Source organism: Urocitellus parryii, chromosome 7, assembly GCF_045843805.1.
Source record: "Urocitellus parryii isolate mUroPar1 chromosome 7, mUroPar1.hap1, whole genome shotgun sequence".
Lineage (NCBI taxonomy): Eukaryota > Metazoa > Chordata > Mammalia > Rodentia > Sciuridae > Urocitellus > Urocitellus parryii.
Window position 1 is genome coordinate 170,876,388 of NC_135537.1, and position 22,085 is coordinate 170,898,472.

Sequence of the window (22,085 nt, forward strand, 5' to 3'; positions counted from 1 at the left end):
AAAGGTACAGAGATCCTTGAAATTTCAAGCCAAGCTCTTGGGAAGGCCAAAAAGAGTAAGACACCTTTGTCCCTTTCCTACCTCTAGTACCTAGGTGGAGGCCCAATGAGCATCGGTAAGGGGTCCTGGTCAGACAGGTGGGAAGCTGCAGTTTTGGCCCTAACTTCTGTTTGTCACTAGGTGGCAGTAAGAAAGCCTTCTCTGATCCTCAGTTTCCCCTAGAGATCCCTAGAGGCGGGATGGGATGTGGATGGTGGGTGGCAGGAGCTGGAGGAGGGTACAGGGAGCATTCTTGCTTAACAGGTAGAGAGTTTTAGTTTGGCAAGATGAAAAGATGGATAGTGGTTTTGCAATTAAGCAGATGGACTTCAATGAATTGTACACTTAGAGATGATTAAGATGGTAGTTTTGTTAACATTTTAAAAAATTTACTTTTAATTACATTTTAAAAATTCAAAAAATTTTTTAAAAAAAATTCTCAAACCTCATTCACCTTGGTGACTGAATTGCCCATCGTGGCTCAATTACCTTCCATACGTCAGGGAAGGAAGACGGCGGAGATGGAAATGCTGAGACAGGGGTATGGAATACCAGGGTTTGGTGGCCACTCAATTCCCACATGAAGGAAATGAGATGCCCTGGGTTTCCGAGGCTCAGCACACATTGGGCCCTCAGAGTGGGGCTTGGTTGGGCCTTCAGTTAACCAGGCCCAAGACTGACCAGCTGCTCACTGCAGATGCCCCCTGGGGAGCAGCGGTGGGCAGGCTGGGGTCGTTTCCCTCCCGGTGGGTTGGTTTGGGTTGGTTGGTTTGCTTGCTGGCACGAGGCTCCTTTCTGCTTTGCCGCATTGTCTTTTCCTCGGTGGAGGCTGGTGTGGGTGCCACCCTGCGTGGCTGTCTGGCAGCTGCCCTCGGACCCTTTCATTTGCATCGTGGTCTCAAAGCAGCGGAAACTCGGGGCAGCCAGGTGGTCTGTGTTCTGTGGATGTTCCTTTCCGAGGTCAGAAGCACAGGCATCACGTGGCAAGGTGAAAAGCACACCCTCTGACTCTGCTCACCATCAGATAAGAATGGGGGAGCTGTGGGCCTTCCAGACGGCTGTCTGGGGGACGTCTTCCCCTTGCTCATGCACTGTGCCCGGCTCCGGGGTGGTTAGGACTCCGCTTCCCTGTCCTTCTCCTCCACCAGGAGCAGGTCAGCTCTCGGAGTCCATCTTTGCATTTTGCGGTCAGTTTCCTGCTGTTGGCGGTGGGACAGAGCCAGCTGCGGCAGCCTCGGGCTAATGTCCGCAGGGCGCACCCTTCCGGGTTCCCAAGGCTTTGATTCTCTGCATTGCATGGTACACCCCCAGGTTTTTTGGATTTTTTTCAGATTTCCTAATCGTGGGCCAGACTTTCAGCTCCATCACTAACTGTGGAGCGGGGTGGGCTGATGCTGGCCCCCTCAGGCTCCTCAGACACCCCTCCAAGTCCAGCCTAGCCCCTGAGACATCAGAGGGGACTCTTCACAAACCCCACTGTGGCCACTACCCAGGTGCCTTCCAGACTTGTGATCCTCCCTTCTCGGTTGTTCTAGGCCGAGGTGCAGTGAAAGAATAAACAAATGTCTTTCATGGATGGGAACGGTGAGGGGTTAATCATCCGTCTAAGGGGTGCGTGATGACTCCCGAACAAGGGTCAGCATTTTCCATAAAGGACTGAAGAGCAAGTATTTTTAGTTTTGCAGCCAAAACAGCTCTGATGAATTTACTCAAGGCTGCTATTGTGAAAAAAAAAAAGCAGCTACATTGTGTGCCCATGGGAATGGGTGTGGCTGGGTGCCAATACGATTTTATTTATGGACACCAATTTGAATTTCATATAATTTTCACAGATCACGAGATGATATTGATCATTTCTTCTCCTCCTCCTCCTCCTCCTCTTCCTCCTCCTCCTCCTTCCTCTATCATCTAAAGCTGTAAAAACCACTCATAGCTTGCAGACCACACCAGGGACAGGGAGCCAGGTTTGCCCACAGGCTGAGGTCCGCCAACCCCAGTCAGAGAAGAACCAGCTCCAGATGGTTCTCTGGTGTCCCCCGCGAGGAGTGTGAGGATCTTAACCGCCAGCCACGTCTGACTTCTGTTTCCTGAAGCCCGGGTGAGTACAGCGGGGTTTGGGGGGGCAGAATCGCACAAATGGTGGCACTCCAGGCGGCCCTAAGTGTCTAACTGCTAAGCCCTGCTTCCTGATGTTCTCTGCAACAAAAATCTGGCATCAGAAACCAGAGCCCAGTGGCTGTGCTGCTTCAGCACCGTGGTGGCCCCGGATGCTTGGCGTGCCGGACTCTAGAAATAACCCCACCTATTTTTAACACCCTCGCCTAGTCAGAGGGTTTCCAGTTTCGTCCCCAACAATCCCCAGAGCCCAGAGATACAAGGTGGAACTCAGAACCTCCCAGCCGTTGTCGGTTTCCCCCTCATGCCCACCCCTCCTCCCAAATGTCCCCAACATCCACCGAGACACGCCTTCCTTTCCCCTCCAGGTTCGGGGCCCCTGGGTTGTGACCAGGAATCCAAGCGATTGCTGTGCCAGGCGCCAGGAAAGAGTGAGTTTTCTGAGAGTTTTTATTTCAAACAACAGTCAGATTCTACCAGTCAGGGCTCCTGGAAGCCAAGGAGGGAGGTTCAGTTCACTGAAAAGGGTGTACCTTGTCACCAAGAAGGGGGGAGGCTGGCTTTTTACACAGGTGACTCCTAGACCTGGTAAATGGGCAGAGGGTGTCCTTGTCGGGTTTTTAAAGACAACTGGCCCAGCAGGACAACCTTGGTCTTTGCTGGACAGTTGGGTCCCTCCAAACACCCGTGCACCTGCTGGCCCTGTTCTCTCTGATCCTGGCCAGGGCTGGGCTCATGTCCATTTGCTCTGTTCGCACAGAAGCTTGTCACAACCCAGAGACAAGTTCAGAGAGGGGACGCAGCCCGTGACAGTCACAGAACGGGGCAGAGGGGAACAGGACAGAAGGAAACTCCCACCTCCTGTCTGGAAGGTTCTGGGCTGGGGCTCAGCTTTCCGAGGCCTAGTGCTCCGGCTCAGCATCCATGCAGGACTCCCAGGGGTTCTGGGGCATTCGAGGCAGGGAGAAGAGCAGGAGGGCGAGGCCGCCAAGGAAGAGCAGGACGAAGGCGGCACAGGCGCACGCAAAGGACCAGGAGTAGTAGTACTCGATCCAGACCGTGTCCTCACTGTCGATCATGCGCTTCACCGACTGCCGCATGACCTCCACTGAGACAAAGATGCAGAGCCCTGGGGACAGAACCGGGGCCTCTCAGCGTCCCAGGGCACTCCTGCTGCCACCCCAGCCTACTGCTTGGCGGGGAAGGCAGTGACCCTGCCCTGGGTGGGGAGGAACCTGCAAAAGTGACCCATCCGCCCGCCACCCTCTACCCTGCAATTCCGCCTCCCTGAGCAGGCTGGCCAGACCACCACTTTTCCTTCCTTCTTTTGCTAATGGCGCCCTGGGAAGTCTCCTCAGTGTCATTGTGAAAAATAGATGCAATAGCAAGAGCTTTCTCCCTGCCAACCCTCCTGGGGTCGCCGAGGCCCCCACCAAGGTGCTCCTGCATGGAGCTGGGGAAGGGTCCCCCTCAAGCCCTGCGGTAGGCAGGAGCCAAGCGGGGCCGCGCCATGATTGGGACAGAGTGGTCCCACCCGGGCAAGGGCAGGAGCCCCGTGTACCTGCAAAGGCGTAGAACATGGACGCTGGCCTCAGCAGGTAGTCCCGCTTCTTCGGGAAGGACAGAAGTGCGCAGATGGTGCCCACGATGATGAAGCCCAGGCTGAAGATGGCGATGGCGGCCGCGGAGATGCTGTACTCTGTGAAACAGGGCAGCTCAGAACTGGGCTGCATCCCCAGTGCTCCGCCACTGCTGGCTGGACCTTTAGCCAGCTCGGTGACAGTTCTTGTTCCACGAGGGGAAGGGGTGTGGCCAGATGGTCACGGGACTTGTTCACCCCGTGTCTTTGCCGTGCACCAAATTACGGGGCTCTCCCCAGGACGGAGGCCCCCAAAGGAGGTCAGGAGGCACGTGGCCAGGAGGTACATGGCCAGAGGCTTTGTAGATGGAGCAGAAACCTCCTCTGAGTGACAGGCAGAAGGAGGCACTGAGGTGGGTGGTCAGTACAGGATCCTCCAGGGGAGTGACAGAGTGTGGGGTGGCCTAGCATGTGTGTGAGGGTATGGTGGGGTCACCTAGTGGTTAGTGTGAGGGTCTGTCAGTGTACAGTGTGTTCCAAGTGTGAGGATCTGTGTGTGTACATGTGAGTGTGCCCCGTGTTCGAGGATCCGTCAGTGTGTGTGTGTGAGTGTGTCCCGCGTGGGCATCTGTCATGTATGTCTGTGTGGGCATGCGCTCTCGCAGGCCTGCTGTGCCCAGAGCTCCATGGATCCAGTCCTGGGGGATCCCTTAGCGAGGGGGAGTCCCAGGGATTCCCACCGCACCCAGGGAACTTCCTGGGACTGTGGGCACTTGTCCTGTTTCCTGGGATCTTTTGGAACGTGTGTTCCTGCGGCAACCTAGAGCCTCCCAGGAACTGTCCCCAACTGTCCCCAGCTCTGACAAATGTGCTTGGGCCCCTGGATAGGGACACTGCACTTGCAGTTCCCTGGCATGGGAGGCGGCAAGGCTGCCGTTCAAACACGCCAGGCCAGGGCTGCTTCTCATCAGATGACATCCTGGCTCAGCCGCCTGTGACACAGTGTCCCCCCTGCCCCGCCCCGGCTTCCCAGGCCTCACCCTTCTGAGTGGTGAATTCAAAGATCTCTGAGCTCTCACCGGGGTTGAAATGCCTGAAGTAGGAACAGTTCTTCTCTGCAAAGGAGGAAGACGCTCGTGAGTTGGGAGGAAAGACCAGTAGCAATTGGAAGCCTGGCTGAGAGAAGGTGGCGTCATTCTGCTGGGTCAAAATTTGTTCCTCCGACCCTTAGAACACCCTTTCTGCAGGACAATGGGGTTGCATAAGCAGCCTCAGGAAGCAAAGGCCAAAGGAGTGGACGGGACAGGGAGCGTGTGCTGCTGAGCCTCATCAGGCCCACAGGCTGGGGCCCGGGTCTGTCATTCATCAGGGAACAGGGCACAGGACCAACCAGCCGTTCTCAGCCAAGCAGCGCCTCACCCTGGGGACACTGGGCAAGGCCTGGAGACACTGTGGTGTGGAGAGGGGGCTCTTGGCATCTGGAAGCCAGGGGATACTGCAGGACACCCCACAATGCAGAGGACAGACCCCCCAAACCTAGAATTATCCAGCCCCAAATGTCAATAGCCAAGAAACCTTGTATTCACCCAAAATGTGGGTTTCTTATCAGAATCCAGGCCCACCCAGATTCACAGGGGTACCTGGGAAGCAGGCTTTTCAAAAGCTTTCCAGGAGATTCTGATGCTCAGCCAAGTTGGGGACCCCTGTTCTGGCCTTTAAAAATTCTAGCAGAGGGTTTTTTCTGAGTGACTGTCAGGATGAACTTGGACCCAGGCAGGAACGTGAGAGCTGAGTGTGACCTTCATGCCATTTCCTTAGACCTTCAGGAACCGTGCTTGTGTGGCAGGCCAGACAAAACCTGTCCTGGCAAGCTACTTGCTCTACCTGAGCATTGTCTTAAAAGCCACAGAAGGTCTGTGGACACCCAAAATCTGCATCTGATAGGGAGGCAGGACGAGGGGTTCGGCACAAAGAAATTCTTGCTGATTTGAACTATAGTTTCACTTTTATTTTTCTCTTTTAGTCTCTCTTCTCTCCTAACTAGATACGGCATGAAGTAGAGCCCTCTTGCTTACCTTTACTTCAGATTTAGGGAGTAGACAAATGAGTTATTTTGTATTAGTTTATAATTCTTAAAAAAAAACTCAATTAGGTTGCATTTTATTTGTGTGAGGCCCTTCACTGAACGTTGCCTCTGTCCTTGGTTTAAATGGCATCTACTTTATGAATTCACGGCTTCACCTCCAGGCTACATTGGGTTGGTCACAAGGAGACGGATGCTCTTTCTTCTAGGAATGTGACCCAGGAGCTGCCAAAGGCATGGCTTGACTGCCACCTAATCCTGTGTCCTCCTACCCGTTTCCTGTCCTCCAAAGTCAGGGTTGCAGCCTCTCCTGAGGTCGAGGAAGGAGGCGACACCCGGGGATGGGGTCTGGTTTAGCAGCGGTAGATGTTCCTGGCAGTAAACAGCCTTTCTCCACCAGCTTCTATATTTAAGTAATTTTCCTTTTGAACGAGTTACCTGGGGTTCCTCGCGGCCAGCCACGAGGTCAGAATCAGTGCTGCTCCTTTCTCCCTCACAGCGTCGCTGCTATTTCAGGGCATAATGCAAACCTCTGACATTTTTCAGATTATAAGCTATAGATTTTCTGGAATTGCTGCTTCAAAATGGCTCATGCTATGTCACCAGTCTCCCTGGGTCTCCCTCCGGACAAAAGGAACCTTTCTTTTTTTTTTGTCTCTTAAGAGCCCATTTCAGTTGTCATGAAAAACACCCCGGGGAGGATTGACTGGATTCAAGTGTTTCACGGTCAGCTGCCTCCTGGGCCACTCTCTCTCCACCGGCCACTCTCTCTCCACGCGTGGGGGTGGCGAGCTGAAGGCCGCCTCCAGAGTCTGGCTGCACGTAGCTGTTTGGTCCTTCTGGGTTTCTGAGGTGACTTTCCCAGGAAGCATTCAGGTGCCAACCCCACAGGTAAACCCCAGGTCCACTCGGGGTGGACGGGGACCATGGCATGAGTAGGATGAAAAGCAAGCCGTGCAGTCGGGGCTGGGCCTGTCTGCAGGCGCCAGGCGGTGAGCGCTATGTCTTCCTCGGGTGGTCCAGGCCCACCGCTCTCCTCTCCCTCTTCTCCTCTACTAAATGCCCTCACAGCGGGTGGAGGGAACAGGGTGCCCAGCGGGTGGGATCCCCTCTTCTGGAAGCCTCAGCTTCTCTCTGATGGGTCTGCACTGTGGGCCCAAGGGTGGACGGGATGATCCACCTCCTCCCCTGGACTTGGCCCATGAAGAAGGCCAGTGGCCTCTACCCTGGACCTGGGAGGAGCATTCCCTGCAGGACTGTGTGGCTGCCTGAGGGGGACCACAGGCCCCTCCATGGTCCCTGACGGCCCCCAGAGCTGGAGTGGACACACTGGACCCAGGCCTTAATTGGGACAAGCCAAGTCAGGCAGCTGCCAGTGTCACTCAAGAAGGGCCCAGGGTGCTGTCGGGTGGCAGCCCCACCTGTGCCCCTTGGTCCGGGTGGGTGGTATTTGGGAAACTGCACATCGTGGACACCTTGAAAAGGAGGGACATCCAAAGAGGCTGTGAGTAGCTCACTGGGTCGAGGTAAGGAGTTGGGGGAAAGGGACAGGGACAGTCTGGCACAGACAGCAGATTCCGAGCTTTCCTGCCCACCTTTCTCTCCACCCCACCTCAACTTCCATCACTCCTGAGCACAGCTCGGGCCTCCACAGAAGCAGGTGCTTCTGATCAAGTGGGCCTCGAGCCCAGAGGCCAAGAGGAGGATCCGGGAAGAGTTAGGATTTCTGAGGTTCCTCCCGTCTCCTTTCTCTCCATAAATGGCTTATGGTGATCTTAACATTTCTCTTTCTGTAAGACTGAGTGGTTGAGAGATGTGAAGTGGATGAGTGCTCAAAGAAGACAACGAACTCAGTGGTCAGTCTCCACTGGGGGCTGGCGGGGGCCGGCTAACCACGTATTCTGGCTCAGGGAGTCACAGGAGGTACAGAACCCCAGCTGGCGTGCCAACCTCAAAGGACCAGAGCAGGGGGCACGCTGACCCCGAGGTGAACTCGAGTAACGGGATGATCTGGACGATCACCGAGAATGGACTCGGGCAGCGGGTGCCGGTTAATGGAGAATTTAATATACTCAGGATAATTTGTGGGTGTGAGAAAAACCAGAGGGAGCTGGTGCCTCAGGGATGGGGAAGGAAGTTCCTCCCAGTGTCATTCATCCTTTTTGTAAGGGACGTTCCCATCACTGGTCTCTCAGTGCTGTGTCTCCTCTCACCTCCCCTGAAGAATTTTATAAAATAGACTGGAGAAATCCCGGGACCCGAGTCCCCGATTTTCAGAGCACTGCTCTTTGACAGATAAAGTCTAGTTACGGTCTCAGCCTCCAGCCAGGGCTCATGTGGATGGTGAAGGGAGCCCCTGAAATTTCTCAGGGTCAGTGCATGTGCTTTCATGAGGCCCCAGTATCTGCATTGAGTCTGGAGGAGAAGATGGGCCGTGAGGGTCCTGGGGCCCTGGAGCAGCTGCTGTCTTTCCCCAAGGAAACAGAGCCTGGAAGAAGCAAGAGCAGGGGATGGTGTCTCTGGGGACTCACTTGGGCCTCCAGACACATAATCTCTTCTGACCACTGGGGAAGCCTCTGCTATCATTATGAAGACATTTGAATTGACCTCAGATGTTGATCTAGTACACAGTACTCCTTCTGAGGCTCTTTAGGGGCAGTGGAAAAATCAGATAGTTCCTGTACTCAGAGCCTAGAACATTCTACAGCTGAATGGGGCCTGGAGAAATCTCCTTCTTATACTAGACTAACTGCCCCCAAACCATGGCATGTCATAAGCTGAACTCCTCATGGTCACTTGGGCCAGCAGCATTTAGTGGAGGATGTGGGGGCGGGTGTGTCTGGAGAGCAAGGAGGCTCTGGATTCACGAAGTGAAGGTTGAACTTCAGCCTGTCAGAGGGTTAGGCTGGGAAGGGCATGCTCAGCCTCAGTGCTTCTCCCTGTAGAATGAAAAACACCTATAGGATGAGCACCTGCCTGCTGGTTTGTTGAACTTAGTATAATGTCTTGACTAAGAAGGTAAAGGTTAGGGACAGGACCTGGGTGTGAATACAAGATGCTGCACTCAGTAACTGAGTGAACTTGCTCAACTAGGTGTGCCTCATGTTCTGTAAGATGAAATGACAATAATGTGGTGGATCTCATGGAGGTTTCTGGGAGAAATCAGATGAGCTAATATATGTATGCCAGTCCATCGCTTTCTGGTCTCTATCTGCTTTTGAGGAAAATCAACTGTCTATCTTATTAAGGATCCCTTGGGTGTGATGTGTTGTCTCTGTTTTCAAGATTCTGTCTTTATCTTTTTTAAGTATTTTTTTAGTTGTAGATGAACACAATACCTCTATCTATCTATCTATCTATCTATCTATCTATCTATCTATCTATTTATGTGGTGATGAGGATTGAATCCAGGGCCTCACACATTGCTAGGCAAGCGCTCTACCACTGAGCCACAACCCCAGCCCCTTTTTCTTTATCTTTCAAAAGCTTGATTATGGGCTGACTAGGTATAGATCTATTTAAGTTTACATTTCCCAGGCTTCATAGAGCTATATGGATTTATAAAATAATATTTCATTCAATTTGGGGAGTGCTAGCCATTATTTTTTCATAATCATTTCTGTTCCATTCCCTTTTTCTCTCTCTTCCTTTCCTTCTGGAACTTTCAGAATGCATATGTTGGTATCTTAGATGGTGTTCCACAGCTCTCTGAGGCTCTATTCATTATGCTTCATTCATTTTTTTTCTCTTTGTTCCTTACATTTGCTAATCTTGGTTGATCCATTTTTAAGTTCACTATTTTTTTTTCATTTCTCTGCTCAGATCTCTTACTGATTCTCTATAATCAATTTTTTAAGATTTCAGTTGTTACATTTTTTAACTCCAGGATTTCTGTTTGGACCTTTGAAAATAATATTTATCTCTTTACTGATATTCTCTATTTCATGAGACACCATTCTCATTTTTAGTTTTTTAGATATGGAGTCTTTTAATTCTTTAAATGCATTTAAATAGCTGATTTGCAGTCTTTGTCCAGTAAGTCCAATATCTGGGCTTCCTTAGAGATCCGTTTACTCATTCCTGCTCCCTGACCCCACAAACAGTCCGTAACATTTTAGTTACTTGTGTGGCTTGTGCTTTTTTTGGTTTGAAGAATTGAAACTAGAAGTGCTTAACCTCTGAGGTACATCCACAACCCTTCAATTTTCTTTCTTTCTTTTCTTTTCTTTTTTTTTTTTTTTTGAGACAGGGTCTAGATAAGTTGCATGGGGCCTTGCTAAGTTGCCGAGGCTGGCTTTGAACTTGCGATGCTCTTCCTCAGCCTCCTGAGCTGCTGTGATTATAGGTATGTGCCACTGCATCCGCTATGTCTTGTGTTTTTTAAGTAATATGATGAGGCAACACTGGAAATCAGATTCTTGTTCTTGAGGGTTTGTTTCTGTTGTTGTTTGTTGTTGCTTATATAGTGACTGCTCTGAACTAATTTTGTGAAGTATGTATTCTTAGTCATGTGTGACTCCTGAAATCTCTATTCCATTAGCTTAGTAGCTGGTCAACAGAGATTTCCTAAAATGCTTAGAACAAGTGCGTCACCCTCTCTACTGAGGGGCTCTGCACATTTGAGGCATGGCTTAAACACTTAGAGAAGCAGCCTACATCTCTGCTTTGGTCTTCACTTTGTACTTGTACAGAACCTCAAGATAAGGCAGAGGTGAGAATTCAGGGCCTTTGCAGATCTTTCCTGAGCATACACACAGCACTGTACATGGCCTTCTAGATTATTAGGACTATGCTGCAGTTCTTCAAAGCTACCTCTGAACATCTCATTCTCCAGTTCTTTGCATAGCCTACCACATGGCCCAACTGTTATCTGCAGCTCAGGCAGCCATGATATTAACCTATCATCTCTAATTGTTTTCAACAAATGCCCTTGAGAAATTGACTATTTGCACTGGATGAGCTCAGAGTTGGGCCACGTAATGATAGCTTTGCAAGTGAAGACTTCTAGGGAATGACCACATAGGTCAGATAATGACAGTTATCTAGGAAAAGGGTTTTGAAAGAGATTCAATCCTTTCTTGTCCCCTGTAAGTGGCTACCAGGCTGCTGATTTTCACTGTGATGGTGAGATGTTGATTTTCAAAGCTGCAACAGAGATGGGGGAAGAGGAATGGGAAATATATTTTAAATAACTGATTATTGTTCAGTAAGTCCAATATCTGGGCTTTCTTAGGATCTATGGCTGTATTCTGTCCCCTCTCCCATAGACAGGCAATACTATTTAAATTCCTTGTTAAAGTAAAAATACCACAAAACTTACTCTTCATCCTAAGAGTCACCCATTTTCTTGAACAAGCAATTCTAGATTGCTACAAGATTTGGTAGATTGCCATAATTCTGAAAACATTGATTTGACTTTTTTTTTAAAAAAAAAACTGTTTTGTCTTTCTTTTATGGAGAAGAAGATTTGAGGGGAGGTGGTTCTTATGCTGTCATTTTTTCCCCTGATGTCACCCCAAATTAATATACATAAAGCACCTACAACTATGTTTGGCACATAGTGCTACATTTGTGTGGCATTATTGTAATTATTATTGATAATAAAAGAACATATGCATACAACCCCCACCTAGAAAAGAGTGGTTCCAGAGCATAGGAAGGACAGATGGAAAAATAAAGGAATTTCCATTTGCAGAGAAAAACAGGAAAATGGCAGGAACATGCTTTGGAAGATTATTGGGGGGAGGTGGTGCTCATTGTCACAAATGTGGGAAACATGATTCATGGCAAAGAGATGGACCGCTCAGGCTCAAGGCCAAGCGATGCCTGCTGGTCCCCTGAGGCTGGTCCTCTAGCCAGTCTGTCTCTGCCCTGCAGGGACCTTGCTCACTCGTTTGCTCATCTGCTCTGACTTTAAAAGGCAGCTGCCTCCAAGGACAGGTGGACAGGACCACAATGTGTGTTCCCATGTGTGGTCCCTGGAGAAGCAGCCTCACCCTGCCTTGCCCTGTCCAGGGAGCTGGCTAGATGATGCATCTGTTTACCAGCGTGCAGCAGTGGCCAAGGGACGTGGGCGTCTGGGCTATGTGATACCTTTCAAGCACATGCCCACGCCTATCAAAGCCCTTAGCCCTGGGACTCAGCGTTTCCAAGACAGCTGGGTATTTACGAGTCTCTGGGTGCTCAGCAGAGATGAGCAAGGCTGGGGCTCCCTCAAGCAAGCAGAGGGGAAGAAGAAGAAGGCCAGGAGTGGGAGGTGGGGTTTGGGCTCTTTGCCCCACACCCAGTCTGCAAGATCATTGGGGTCTCAGCGCCAATTCCCTTGAAGCAGGGGTTTCAGGAATACGTGGTCAGGTCATAGAATAATTCTGAGCATCAGGAGGAACGTCACACATACCCTGGTCCACTGCCACCTTGGAGACACATTCATAAGTGTGTCTCCAAGTGGCTCTTATGTTGCTGAGCCCAAGTCCTGTATTTTATAGAGGAGGAACCAGAGGCTGAGAAGGACCTCATCCTCCCTGAATAGTCATTCTGGAGGTGGTGAGCAGTGGTGGCTACAGCCCAAGCCCCCTTCCCCGTGCAGTACTTTTTCCTCGAACAAGTGCTCTGATTACTATGAATCCTGAGAACTCCATGTTTGCGGAATCTCTATTCTGCAAAGAGATCAGTTCATGTGAATACCACATATTCCCTACCCCACTGCCCCGCCCTCGGCCCCAGTACAGGGATTGAATCTGTATCAGGGGTTCTTTACTACAGAGCTACATCCCCTGCCCTTTCAACCTTTTAGTTTGAGACAAGGTCTTGCTAAGTTGCTGAGGCTGGCCCTAAACTTGTGATCCTCTTTGCCTCACCTACTGAAGTCCGAGTTGCGGGGTTAGAGGCATACACCACTCTACCTGCCTCTGAATACCAGGTATTCTTGACCAGGAATTTACCTGGGTCACATGGTAGGAAATGGAGGAGTACTCTTAAACTCTAGCACAAGGAAATGCTGCGTGCTTCTGAAGGGTCTGACTGGAGGGAGATGTACAGAAGGACCCCGGGTTCTGACAAGCAGGTGGCTCATGCCCGACCACATCCTGCTTCAGAGACCTGCACCCTGGCTCTGCTCACAGAAGGGCCTGTGCTTGGTTCCATGCTCAACTTGAAATTCTCCATAATTAGGAATAAGACACTCGGTGTTTTCATTCTGCATGGGCCCCCACAAGTTCTGTGGCTCTCCTATCTACACTCCTGCCTGGAAGCCAAGCAATGAACCCACCAGTCCCCTGGGTCCCTCCAGCCTGAGAACATAGAGCCACCTGCCTGTCATGGAAAAGAGAGAATGGAGCTGGGACACCAATGGGTGACCGCTGCTGGGGTCAGAAGCCCCGGGGCTGGTAGACCTGTTCAGGGGCCTCTTGTCCCACCTGGCCTGCTTTCTGCTCTGGATGAAAAGCCCCAAGCCTCAGCCAGACGGAAGAAGCTGGAGACAAATACCCTCATTTGTCAACCTGGCGGCAGCCACTGGTACAGGTGCCACAGGCAGATCCAACCTTCTTAGGAAGGGCCTGGTGGCTGCTCTGACCCCGGGCAGAGAAACCAGCCTTCCTTCCCATGGGTGACTCATCAGGGGAATGGGAAGAGCCGGAGGGGAGAGCGGGTTGGAGAGTGGGTACGTTACCCCCAGGCAGGGTGATGGCGCCACAGTTCTTGTCCTCAATGTCGTCCACAGGAACGCGCGTGGTGCAAATCCTCCAGAGGCCGAAGTGGGCTGCCTCGCAGGTGGCATTGTTGTGCTCCATGTGGGGGCTCAGCACGGCCCAGTAGTCCGTCACCACGGCCACCATGGCCAGCACAATGCCCACCAGGATGCAAAAGAGGGCCACACGAACCTTCAGGGCTTGGGTCTGGGACATGGTAGTCACCAAGGTGTGGGTGCCTGGGGCAGGGGGCAGCAGTATCTCCCAGGGTATGTGGCTGCCCCGCTAGCGTGGCGGCAGTGGTTATCAGGCCAGGGGTGGGAGCTAACTTTAGTGTGCCTGACTGAGCCAGAGTGGGCTGGCCTTGGGGCTGAGGGACGCTGGACAGGGCCGAGCAGCTGCCCAGACGTGTCAGGGGCCTGAGGAAGGCTTCTATTAATGCTGCTCCCTGGGTGTGTCACCGGGGATGGCTTCTGCTCGGGTTTCAGGGCCCTCTTCCCCTCTGGAAGCCAGAAATACCCTGGGGCGGGGCAAGGAGAGAAGGCTCTAGATGGTGACTTGAGACCTCCATGGAGTGGAGCTGGGAAGGGGCGCAAGGCAGCGGCCCGGGGAAGGCGACAGCCCACCAGGTGTGTGAAATCTGCCGGCTCTGGGCTGCAAGGCACAGCCTGGCAAGGGCAGGGCCCTGGGAGACCCAGGTGGCATGGCTTCCTGGTCTCACACTGCAGGACAGACACCAAGGCAGGGAGAGCGGGCCCTCATCCTGGGGATCTGGGGAACCCAGGAATCTGCCTAGGGTCATCTCAGAGGCCACCTCCCAGGCAAGCACTTTAGCCACAGGCCCACGTAGTCCCCCATGCTGCAGGAAGATTCGGCTGGCTCCCGGGCCTGGCCTTCCCCAGCTGTCACCCCACTGTGGTCACATTATTTCCTTTTCTTTTTTTTTTTTTAAAGAGAGAGAGTGAGAGAGGAGAGAGAGAGAGAGAGAGAGAGAGAGAGAGAGAGAGAGAATTTTTAATATTTATTTTTTTTTTAGTTCTCGGCGGACACAACATCTTTGTTGGTATGTGGTGCTGAGGATCGAACCCGGGCCGCACGCATGCCAGGCGAGCGCGCTACCGATTGAGCCACATCCCCAGCCCCACATTATTTCCTTTTCAACCCTCTTCTCCACTCCTGGGTCCAGAAGAAGAGTTCTGTTTGGGGTAAGTCTTCAACAGTTTTCTGAAGCTTGCAAACTACCCTCCGGAGTGAAGAGAGACCCCACCCAAGACACAGAGCCCGGCTGCATGGGGCTGCCGCTGTGTGCCAGGGCATGTCCTTAGTTTTGCCTTTTATAAGTGGAAAATAAGGATGATCCATTTATGCCTTCATGTACAAAGAAAGCGTTTATGTAAAAAAAAAAAAAAAAAAAAAAAGAAGGGCAGTAGGTTGATTTGTGGCCAGTGGGTGCACATTCACAGCAGAGAACAGAAGAGGATTAGACACCCTTGTCCAAGGGTTCTGCCCCACCTCCTCTCCCTGGGCTGGCCCTCAGCTCCTACGTGCCTCCTGGGTTCTGCTCTCTCTTCTGTCTCTGCTCAGGCCTTGTTGGGTGTATCGAAGAGGCTGATGCATGACCAGGAAGAGAGCCTGAGTTGGGCAGGGCCTCAAACTTCAGAATCCTGGCCTCAGGTTGACAGGCTCACAGAAAGACTCTCCTAGTGCGTGGAGAGACATTCTTGGAGTCGCAGAACGTTAACACTGACGGGTGCTTCCTCTCCACCAGGCATTCTGCTGAGGCTTCTCATGTCGTCACAGTTGATCTTCCCACTAATCCATGGGGTGAGAACAACGATCGCTCCCATATTTTAGATAAGGACACCGGCTCAAAGACATGAAGTAACTTGTCCCAATTCACACAGCCAGGAAAAGGTACAGCGAGTGTCAAAACTCAGATTATGATCTCTAAGAGCTTCTCTCAAAAAATGGTCTCATCTTTGCTCCCCTTCCCCCCGGCCCCTCCCCTGTGTTTCCTGTAGGGCTAGTCCACCACAGTGAATGCCCAGTACCCACTGACACCTGCCACTCCCTGCTCAGCTCAGAGGGGCCCTCTGGCTCCACGCAGGTGGCTCCTCTCCATGGAGAACTCTCAGAAACTGGGCTCTCGGGATGCTGGTCACCTGGGCTTCCCCACTGCACGCCATGTACCCCAGGACAGCAGCAGCTGGGGAGCCAGACGTTTCTGGTGTGTAAAGACAGAACATGGAGAAAGAAGCTGTTTAATGATGGCATCGTGAGTAAGCGTGGGGTCATTTGAAGAAATGCAAATGCCTTTCCCGGTAAGGAGGGCAGCTGGGGCTGTCTTGTGCTGCCTCCGGAGGTCTTGGAACATGCACGGCTCCTGGTGCTCACTTGACGTCGGCTGCCGTGACTTCATGGTCTCATCAAAGAAGCCCGGCCTCTGCGAGAGGGCAGTGTGGAGCAACTTGTGCGGCGCTTTGCCTCGGTGGTGGTGGGGGCGGTGTATGCCAAGTCCTCAGCCCAGCGTGAGTGGAAGCATTAAAGATTGATGGCCTCTTCCTTTGAAGTCGTCTTTGTGTGCCTCGCACCACTTGGCCCGCAGCTCTGGCGATGGCAGGCCGGCCTCCTTCGCCTCCCTGTTTACTAGATCTCTTCTAGCAGACCTTTTCTGTCACAGGGGCCACTGTCAAGCTGTCTGTCTGCCCTCCCAGACACCCCAAGCCTTGCTGGACCAGGAAAGGTGTCAGTGGCCATGGCCACCCGCATCTGCTGGGAGCCCGGGCAGGGACACCTCCTCATGCTCCGCTCAGATGCTCCACTTTCCAGGACATCAGGCAGGAGAGCGTCTTAGGGAGGCAGCGGGTGAGTGGGCAGGAGCTGGCTGGGATGGAGCCAGGCCCAGGATCAAACCCTGCTGGCTGGTCTCCAGCTGTGTGGCTTCCAGCAGGTCCAGAAGTTCTCTCAGCTGCCCTTTCCTCCTTTGTAAAATGAGGGCAATGGGCCTGGAGGGAGCTGGTGGGAGGATTAGAGATGATGCGTTTTAGCAGCTTAGCCCAAGATAGATGCGATGGATCGAACTGTGTCCCTTGAAATCCACATGTCCAAGCCCTGGCCCTCACCCTGCTCGTATCTGGAGAGGAAGCCTTGGGAGGTAATGGGTTTAGATGAGGTCACGGAGGGGGAGTTTTCAGAAGAGACCACAGAGCTGCCTCAGTCTCTCCGCATAAGCACACAGGGAGGAGGAGGCTGTCTGGAGAGCCCCCCACCAGAACCCGACCATGCTGGTGCCTCGATCTCAGATTGCCAGCCTCCAAGCTCAGGAGAGAAGACATTTCTGTGGTGGAAGGCACACCGTCTGGTGCTCTGTTATGGCAGCCTGATTAAGACAGCAAGCAATCGATCCCAGAAGGCTGTTATGATTATTGTGGCTATTTATAGACGACAGATGTTTTTTTCCCTGATGGGTGATAAGCTTTTGGAAGGCGAGGACACTGAGACTTTGCTATATCTCTGTTCTAGATCCCCTCAAGGGCCCAGCCCAGGTCACAACCTAGGGTAGAGTCTTCGTAAATGCTTATTGAATGTCTGTCGGATGAATAGATGGATGGACAGATAAACTAAAGGAAGGAGATGGGAATCTCAAATACTCTGTCACGTGACCCAAGAGACATTTCCATGTGTTTAAGATCACAGTAACCTAAGAAGTGGCAGCAGGGGCCTATCTGGGACCCCCTGGACTAATGGGTAATATGCCTTTAGGTGCTGAGGAATGTCTTAGGAGGACAGAGTCATCCCTTGGGAGGTCAAGTTCAAAAGGAAGTTGCTCCTGAGATCTGACATTCCCACCATCTTCAAAGTGGATGGGCCACACTCAGCTCAGGCAAGGTGAATCGGTTTTCATTTGTCCTAAGAAGGACCAGAACAGAACTAGGAGAAGAAAAGCATCGTCTCTCAGAAGTGGGATTTCTTCTAAACCCCGGGGGCCAGGGCCCCCCCCACACTTTCTTTGGTCACATGCTGATCTGATTTTGAACTCAGGCTTAATTCGGAGAAGGAGTGGCTCTGAGGGTTTCACCTTAAAACACCATCCACAAGCAAGGCCCCACCCATTGCCCTAATCTCCTGACCACTTCCTCTCCCTCCCAGCTCCTTAAATTAGGTCCCCTGTGGCATCAGGCTCCTGATCCTCAGTTGCATCCTTCAAACCTCTGCCCAGAGGGACCCAGGTCTGTGTGTCACCTGCTCCTCCCCCAATGCCCTTCCCAGAGCTCCTGCTCCAGAGGCAGGCAGAGGCAGGGGAGCAGCTAGAGGGAAAAAGCATACCTAATAAAACACAAGGCCCTTCGATGGACCGAGAGGAAATGGGATGAAATCCCTGGACTCAGGAAGTTTTGGGGGGCTCCTCTCCAGCTCACGACCACTGAGATGTCCTCCTCCTATTCATGTGCCCCAATCCCTCCTGGACAACACCTCTCCCAGCTTCCAGGCTTCCTGGAAGTCTTCTCTGACTGCCCTCCCCACAGAGGCACCTCCTCCCTGTTTCTCTCACACCCCCCTGAGCCTTCCAGCCCACACAGCCGGCCAGGGCTCGGGTCCTGCCGGGGCCAAATGGGTGAGATCCTCCCCAGGACTCCTGGCCCTTGAAAAGCCATCAAACCAAGCCTGTCTGAGGAGGGGCTGGGGCCTCCCAGGACAGAACTCCCTGAGCCGAGAGTGGTGGGCAAAGCTCCAGGCAGGACACAGGGCCCTGGTGATGCCTCTGTGCTGCGTCTGCTTCCACAGAGCCCTTGGGAGCCCTGTGCCTGAGGCCTGTTCACACAGTTCATCGCGTGAGCCCCTGGGGAGGACAGTACAAGGACCAGAGTCCCTAATGTGGACCAGAAGTATCAAAACGATGATGTCTTTAACAGTATTTCTTCAGGGGAAGGGAGAAAAAAAAGTATCAATTTAAAGAAAAAGATGCAGTGAACAATTGTACAGGACATGCCTAGGATGTGGCCAAAATCTAGCCTGCGTAATGAAGAGACAGGTGTGTGGAGCTTAGGGCTGCTGGAAGGGCTAGTTGTAGCCCAGCTTTGCTGTGGACTGACTGTGTGCCTCATGAGAGATGGGTCACCTCTCTGAGCCTGTGTCCTTGCTCACGGAGCTCACAGAACCTTGTGGGCTAGGGCGAGAATTAAATGCAATAACGTATGTGCATATACCGGACGCATACATGGAGGCGGTGGTGTGCACCCTCACCAGAAGCCCTTTGGGGGGCAGGGTGTGCACTGTGTGGTGCCTCTGACCTGCGCAGCAATAGGAGACAGCTCGTCATTGAGCAGGCCAGAATGAAAGGATCATGGTGATTACTCCCCAGCCAAGAGAATGATTATCTGATGAGCTCTTGGAAATCCTCGTTGGCCATCTTCCTCATTACCATTCCTCTGGGAATGATTGTGGGGGAATTTGACAACAAGGCTGAATCCTGCAGAAGAGGTAGTGATGGAGTTAGGGAAAAATTACTTTACGACTGCCACTGTCATTGATGGATGGAGTCATTCACTCAACAAACATTGACTGATCATCTTAGGGCTAAGAACAAGAGGAAGACACCAGGTCTGTCCTCGAGGAGCCCACAGTCCCGTGGCAGAACTGGACATAATCCTTCCTCTGTGATAGCAGCTCTGAGAGAGGGGAGCAGGAAGCAGGCTGGGGACACAGGTGGTCAGTAAAGCATTAACTCTGCAGGCCTGGGTCGTCCAAACCCTGCACATTTCTAAGAAAGAACTGGCGCTAGGTAATAACTCCTTCCTCTTTCTCTTCTTCTTTTTGGTCTAGGTGACAATTTCTAAGCCCTTGGAATATGCTGCCTGATACAAGTGTTTTTCCATAGCTGGGACTTGGGCCATACCAAGTCCCACTGCTTATGTGAACAGTGGGATTTGTGGGGAGGACCCTGGCCCGTGCCACACAGCTTAACTTCTGGGATGGGAGTCCGGAGACTGAGTAGCTAAGGCCATTCACGAGGCACTCTGTTCCTAGGTGATGACTCTCAGTAAAAACCCCCGAACACAAAGTCTCATCTCAGATGAGTTTTCCTGGTGGGCGGTTCTTCAGGTGTTGTCACACGTCATTGCCTGCAGAATCAAGCGTGGACTTTGCTGGGGAGGACAGCTGCCAGCTCCCCTGGGCTCTCCTGGACCCTGCTCTAGGTACCCTTTCCCTTCGCTGATTTGAATCTTGTCCTTTCACTGTAGTAGACAGAACTGGGATCATAACAGCTTCTCTGGGTTCTGTAAGTCCTTCGAATGAATCATTGAGACAACTTGAGGGTGGTCATGGGTACCCCTGACGCACCTCTGTGTGGTGGCCATGCTGGAGGGGGTGGGCCAGGACGGAGCTCGCGGATGACATGGAGGATGAACAGGGGTTAAGGCAGGGAAAAAAGGGGCCCAGACCATTTATATGTGGTTAGGTCCTGGCGGGTTTGAGGATCGAGGATCAGGGGGGAGAGGAGGCGGGGGAAGGAAGCCAGCTGGGACCAGACCCCACAGGGCTCTATCAACCACATGGGGAAATGGAGTGCGTCTGTTTCCCAAGACACCAGGAGCTTCATACTGGGCATCCTGTCCACGTCTACCTGGGTCAGCACTAAAGCAGGTGAGGGATGAAGGGGACGGACGGGCTGAGATAACAAGGGGCCTTTGCAGGCACTGAGCGCCCAGACCAAGGCAGGGCTGGTGGGGGGACTAAGCAGGAAGGGATCTGTGTGCAAGACCCACAGGCGGTGGTCCCAAAGGGATTTGGTGGGAGACTTGGTGTGGGAGGAAGGGGTGAGGGTGGCAGACAGAGGCCTGGGTGGACATGAGGTTACTGATAAGGACCAGACAGTCCAGCGGGTTTAAGCAGATGGGTTCAGATTCAGACACTGAATTTTTGCAATGTAGGATATGCCTATAGACCACAGTGAGCCCAAGGCAGTGATTTAATTAAATAGAAGGGATCGAGGAGGAATTGGGAGCAATGACAGAGCTGGGAAGGCCTTCAGGACCCCCGAAAAGACTCCTCCCCAAGGCTCCAACACCTCTCTTCTGCAAGTCCAAGTCCAAGGATGTGAGTTCATCGCCGGCTCTCATACAGAATGCTGTTTCTCACATCTCAAGCTTATCTGCTCTAGGCCTCCCCGGCACCCCCTGAGCTTCTTCAGAGCCTCCTCTCCTTTGTTAGTGGGGAACTCCTGGCACTGAGTGAGGGGCTGGGCTGCTGGGGGTGCTCTATTGGGAACCTGTTGGGGGACCTTTGCAGAACAGGCCAATTTCTCCAGGGAGGGCGGAGGGAGCAGTGTCCTCAGGGGGGCGCATGGGATCATTTATCCCAGGAGGTGGAGAGAGTCAAAGATGCAGGAAGAAGGCTCAGCAGAGCTGGAGGACGGGAGGGAGGGTTGGCTGGTGCAGAAGGAGCCCAGAGCCAGGGAGGGTAGCAGAGAGAGACCTGTGGGCAGGCTGAAAAATGACCACAGCCCCATTTCCCTTCCCATGTCTCCTTCTAGAACCTAGTCACTCCCCAAGAGTTGAAGTCACTTTCTCTCCCCTGGAACCCGAGCAGGCTTTTCATTACCTGAAGCAACAGTGGGGTCCCGGGACTTCTGAGATTGCCACCTTGCTCTCATCTCAGGACACTGGGAGCCAGGCACCAGGGCTCAGGCCACACGGAGGCCACGTGGAGGTGCTGAGTTTGCCAGCCTCTGCTGCCAAGTGTGTGAGTAAATGGGTCTCCAGGGATTCCAGCCCCCGGCCATGGAGCCTCTGGTGGAGGGTCTTAAGCCATAGTGCCCCCTTCCTATTTGTGAATTGTTGACTGCGCTCATCTAGTGAGTAGTGGAACTTTGACCCCTAGTGCTTGAACTTTTTTGTATTTTGGAGGGTGTGTGTAAAATGTATCAATCTTTGAATTAGAAAAGCATATATATTGTTATTATTTTTTTTAATGAACCTAGGCTACTGCAGCTTAATTTGCCATAAACAATTTGGGTCCTGGGTGTCTCATAAGTGTTACTGTGTCCTCTAAAACACTTCTCGGGGGACAAAGGTCAGGAGAGAGGTCCACCAGCCCTTCCCTTGCTGGTAGGCACAGGGTGGGGGCTGGTGGTTGACTCTGGACTTCTGTTTTCCTGTTTGTTCTGTAATTTTGTCTAAAGCTGTAAGTTTAAAAATATCCGTATCAGGAGTCTCTGCCTCATCTCTGAATTCCAAGGCCCCAGAGCCACGCTTCTCCTTTCCTCCCCTGTCCAGTCACTGGGGCTGGGCAGCAGGTTCTATATTGGGCACTGGTGCAGGGAGCGGAGTCGTGTGACTTGGCGCTCTGAACTCCCCGCCTCCCTCCTTCCCTCCCCCTTCCTCCCTGGGCACCAGCTCAGGCGGCTGCACACCTGGGACCCAGGGCACCTCTGGGTGCAGTCTCACTCAGGGTCCCTGGGAGCGGGTCAGGACTGGGCTCCTACAGCTCATCCTCAACTTTGTGAGACTAAGAACACTCCAGTGGGGTGTGCGGGGGGGGCTCCCAGGGCCTGCAAAGAAAGCGGCAGCTATGAGGAACC

The 22,085-nt window shown here is 52.5% G+C and overlaps 1 protein-coding gene and 1 long non-coding RNA gene across 3 annotated transcripts; one reads left to right on the forward strand and one right to left on the reverse strand.

Annotated features, from left to right (window-relative positions):
• Positions 1-2,586: 2,586 nt before the first annotated feature.
• On the reverse strand, positions 2,587-13,820 carry Cacng1 (calcium voltage-gated channel auxiliary subunit gamma 1). The gene is made up of 4 exons (XM_026406632.2): positions 13,486-13,820; positions 4,774-4,848; positions 3,716-3,853; positions 2,587-3,283 (listed from the first exon to the last, which is right to left on the reverse strand). Exons 1-4 carry the CDS (start codon positions 13,718-13,720, stop codon positions 3,057-3,059), a joined length of 675 nt encoding a protein of 224 aa, XP_026262417.2. The 5' UTR covers positions 13,721-13,820; the 3' UTR covers positions 2,587-3,056.
• Positions 13,821-13,952: 132 nt separating this feature from the next.
• Positions 13,953-21,687, forward strand: LOC113195199 (uncharacterized). 2 transcript variants are annotated; one of them, XR_003302372.2, is made up of 7 exons: positions 13,966-14,133; positions 14,541-14,709; positions 15,273-15,418; positions 15,526-19,213; positions 19,328-19,701; positions 20,437-20,602; positions 21,039-21,687. It is a non-coding gene; the product is annotated as an uncharacterized LOC113195199 (long non-coding RNA). The 2 variants fall into 2 exon arrangements; XR_003302371.2 differs by having other exon boundaries at positions 13,953-14,133; positions 19,328-20,602.
• The last annotated feature ends 398 nt before the right edge of the window (positions 21,688-22,085 follow it).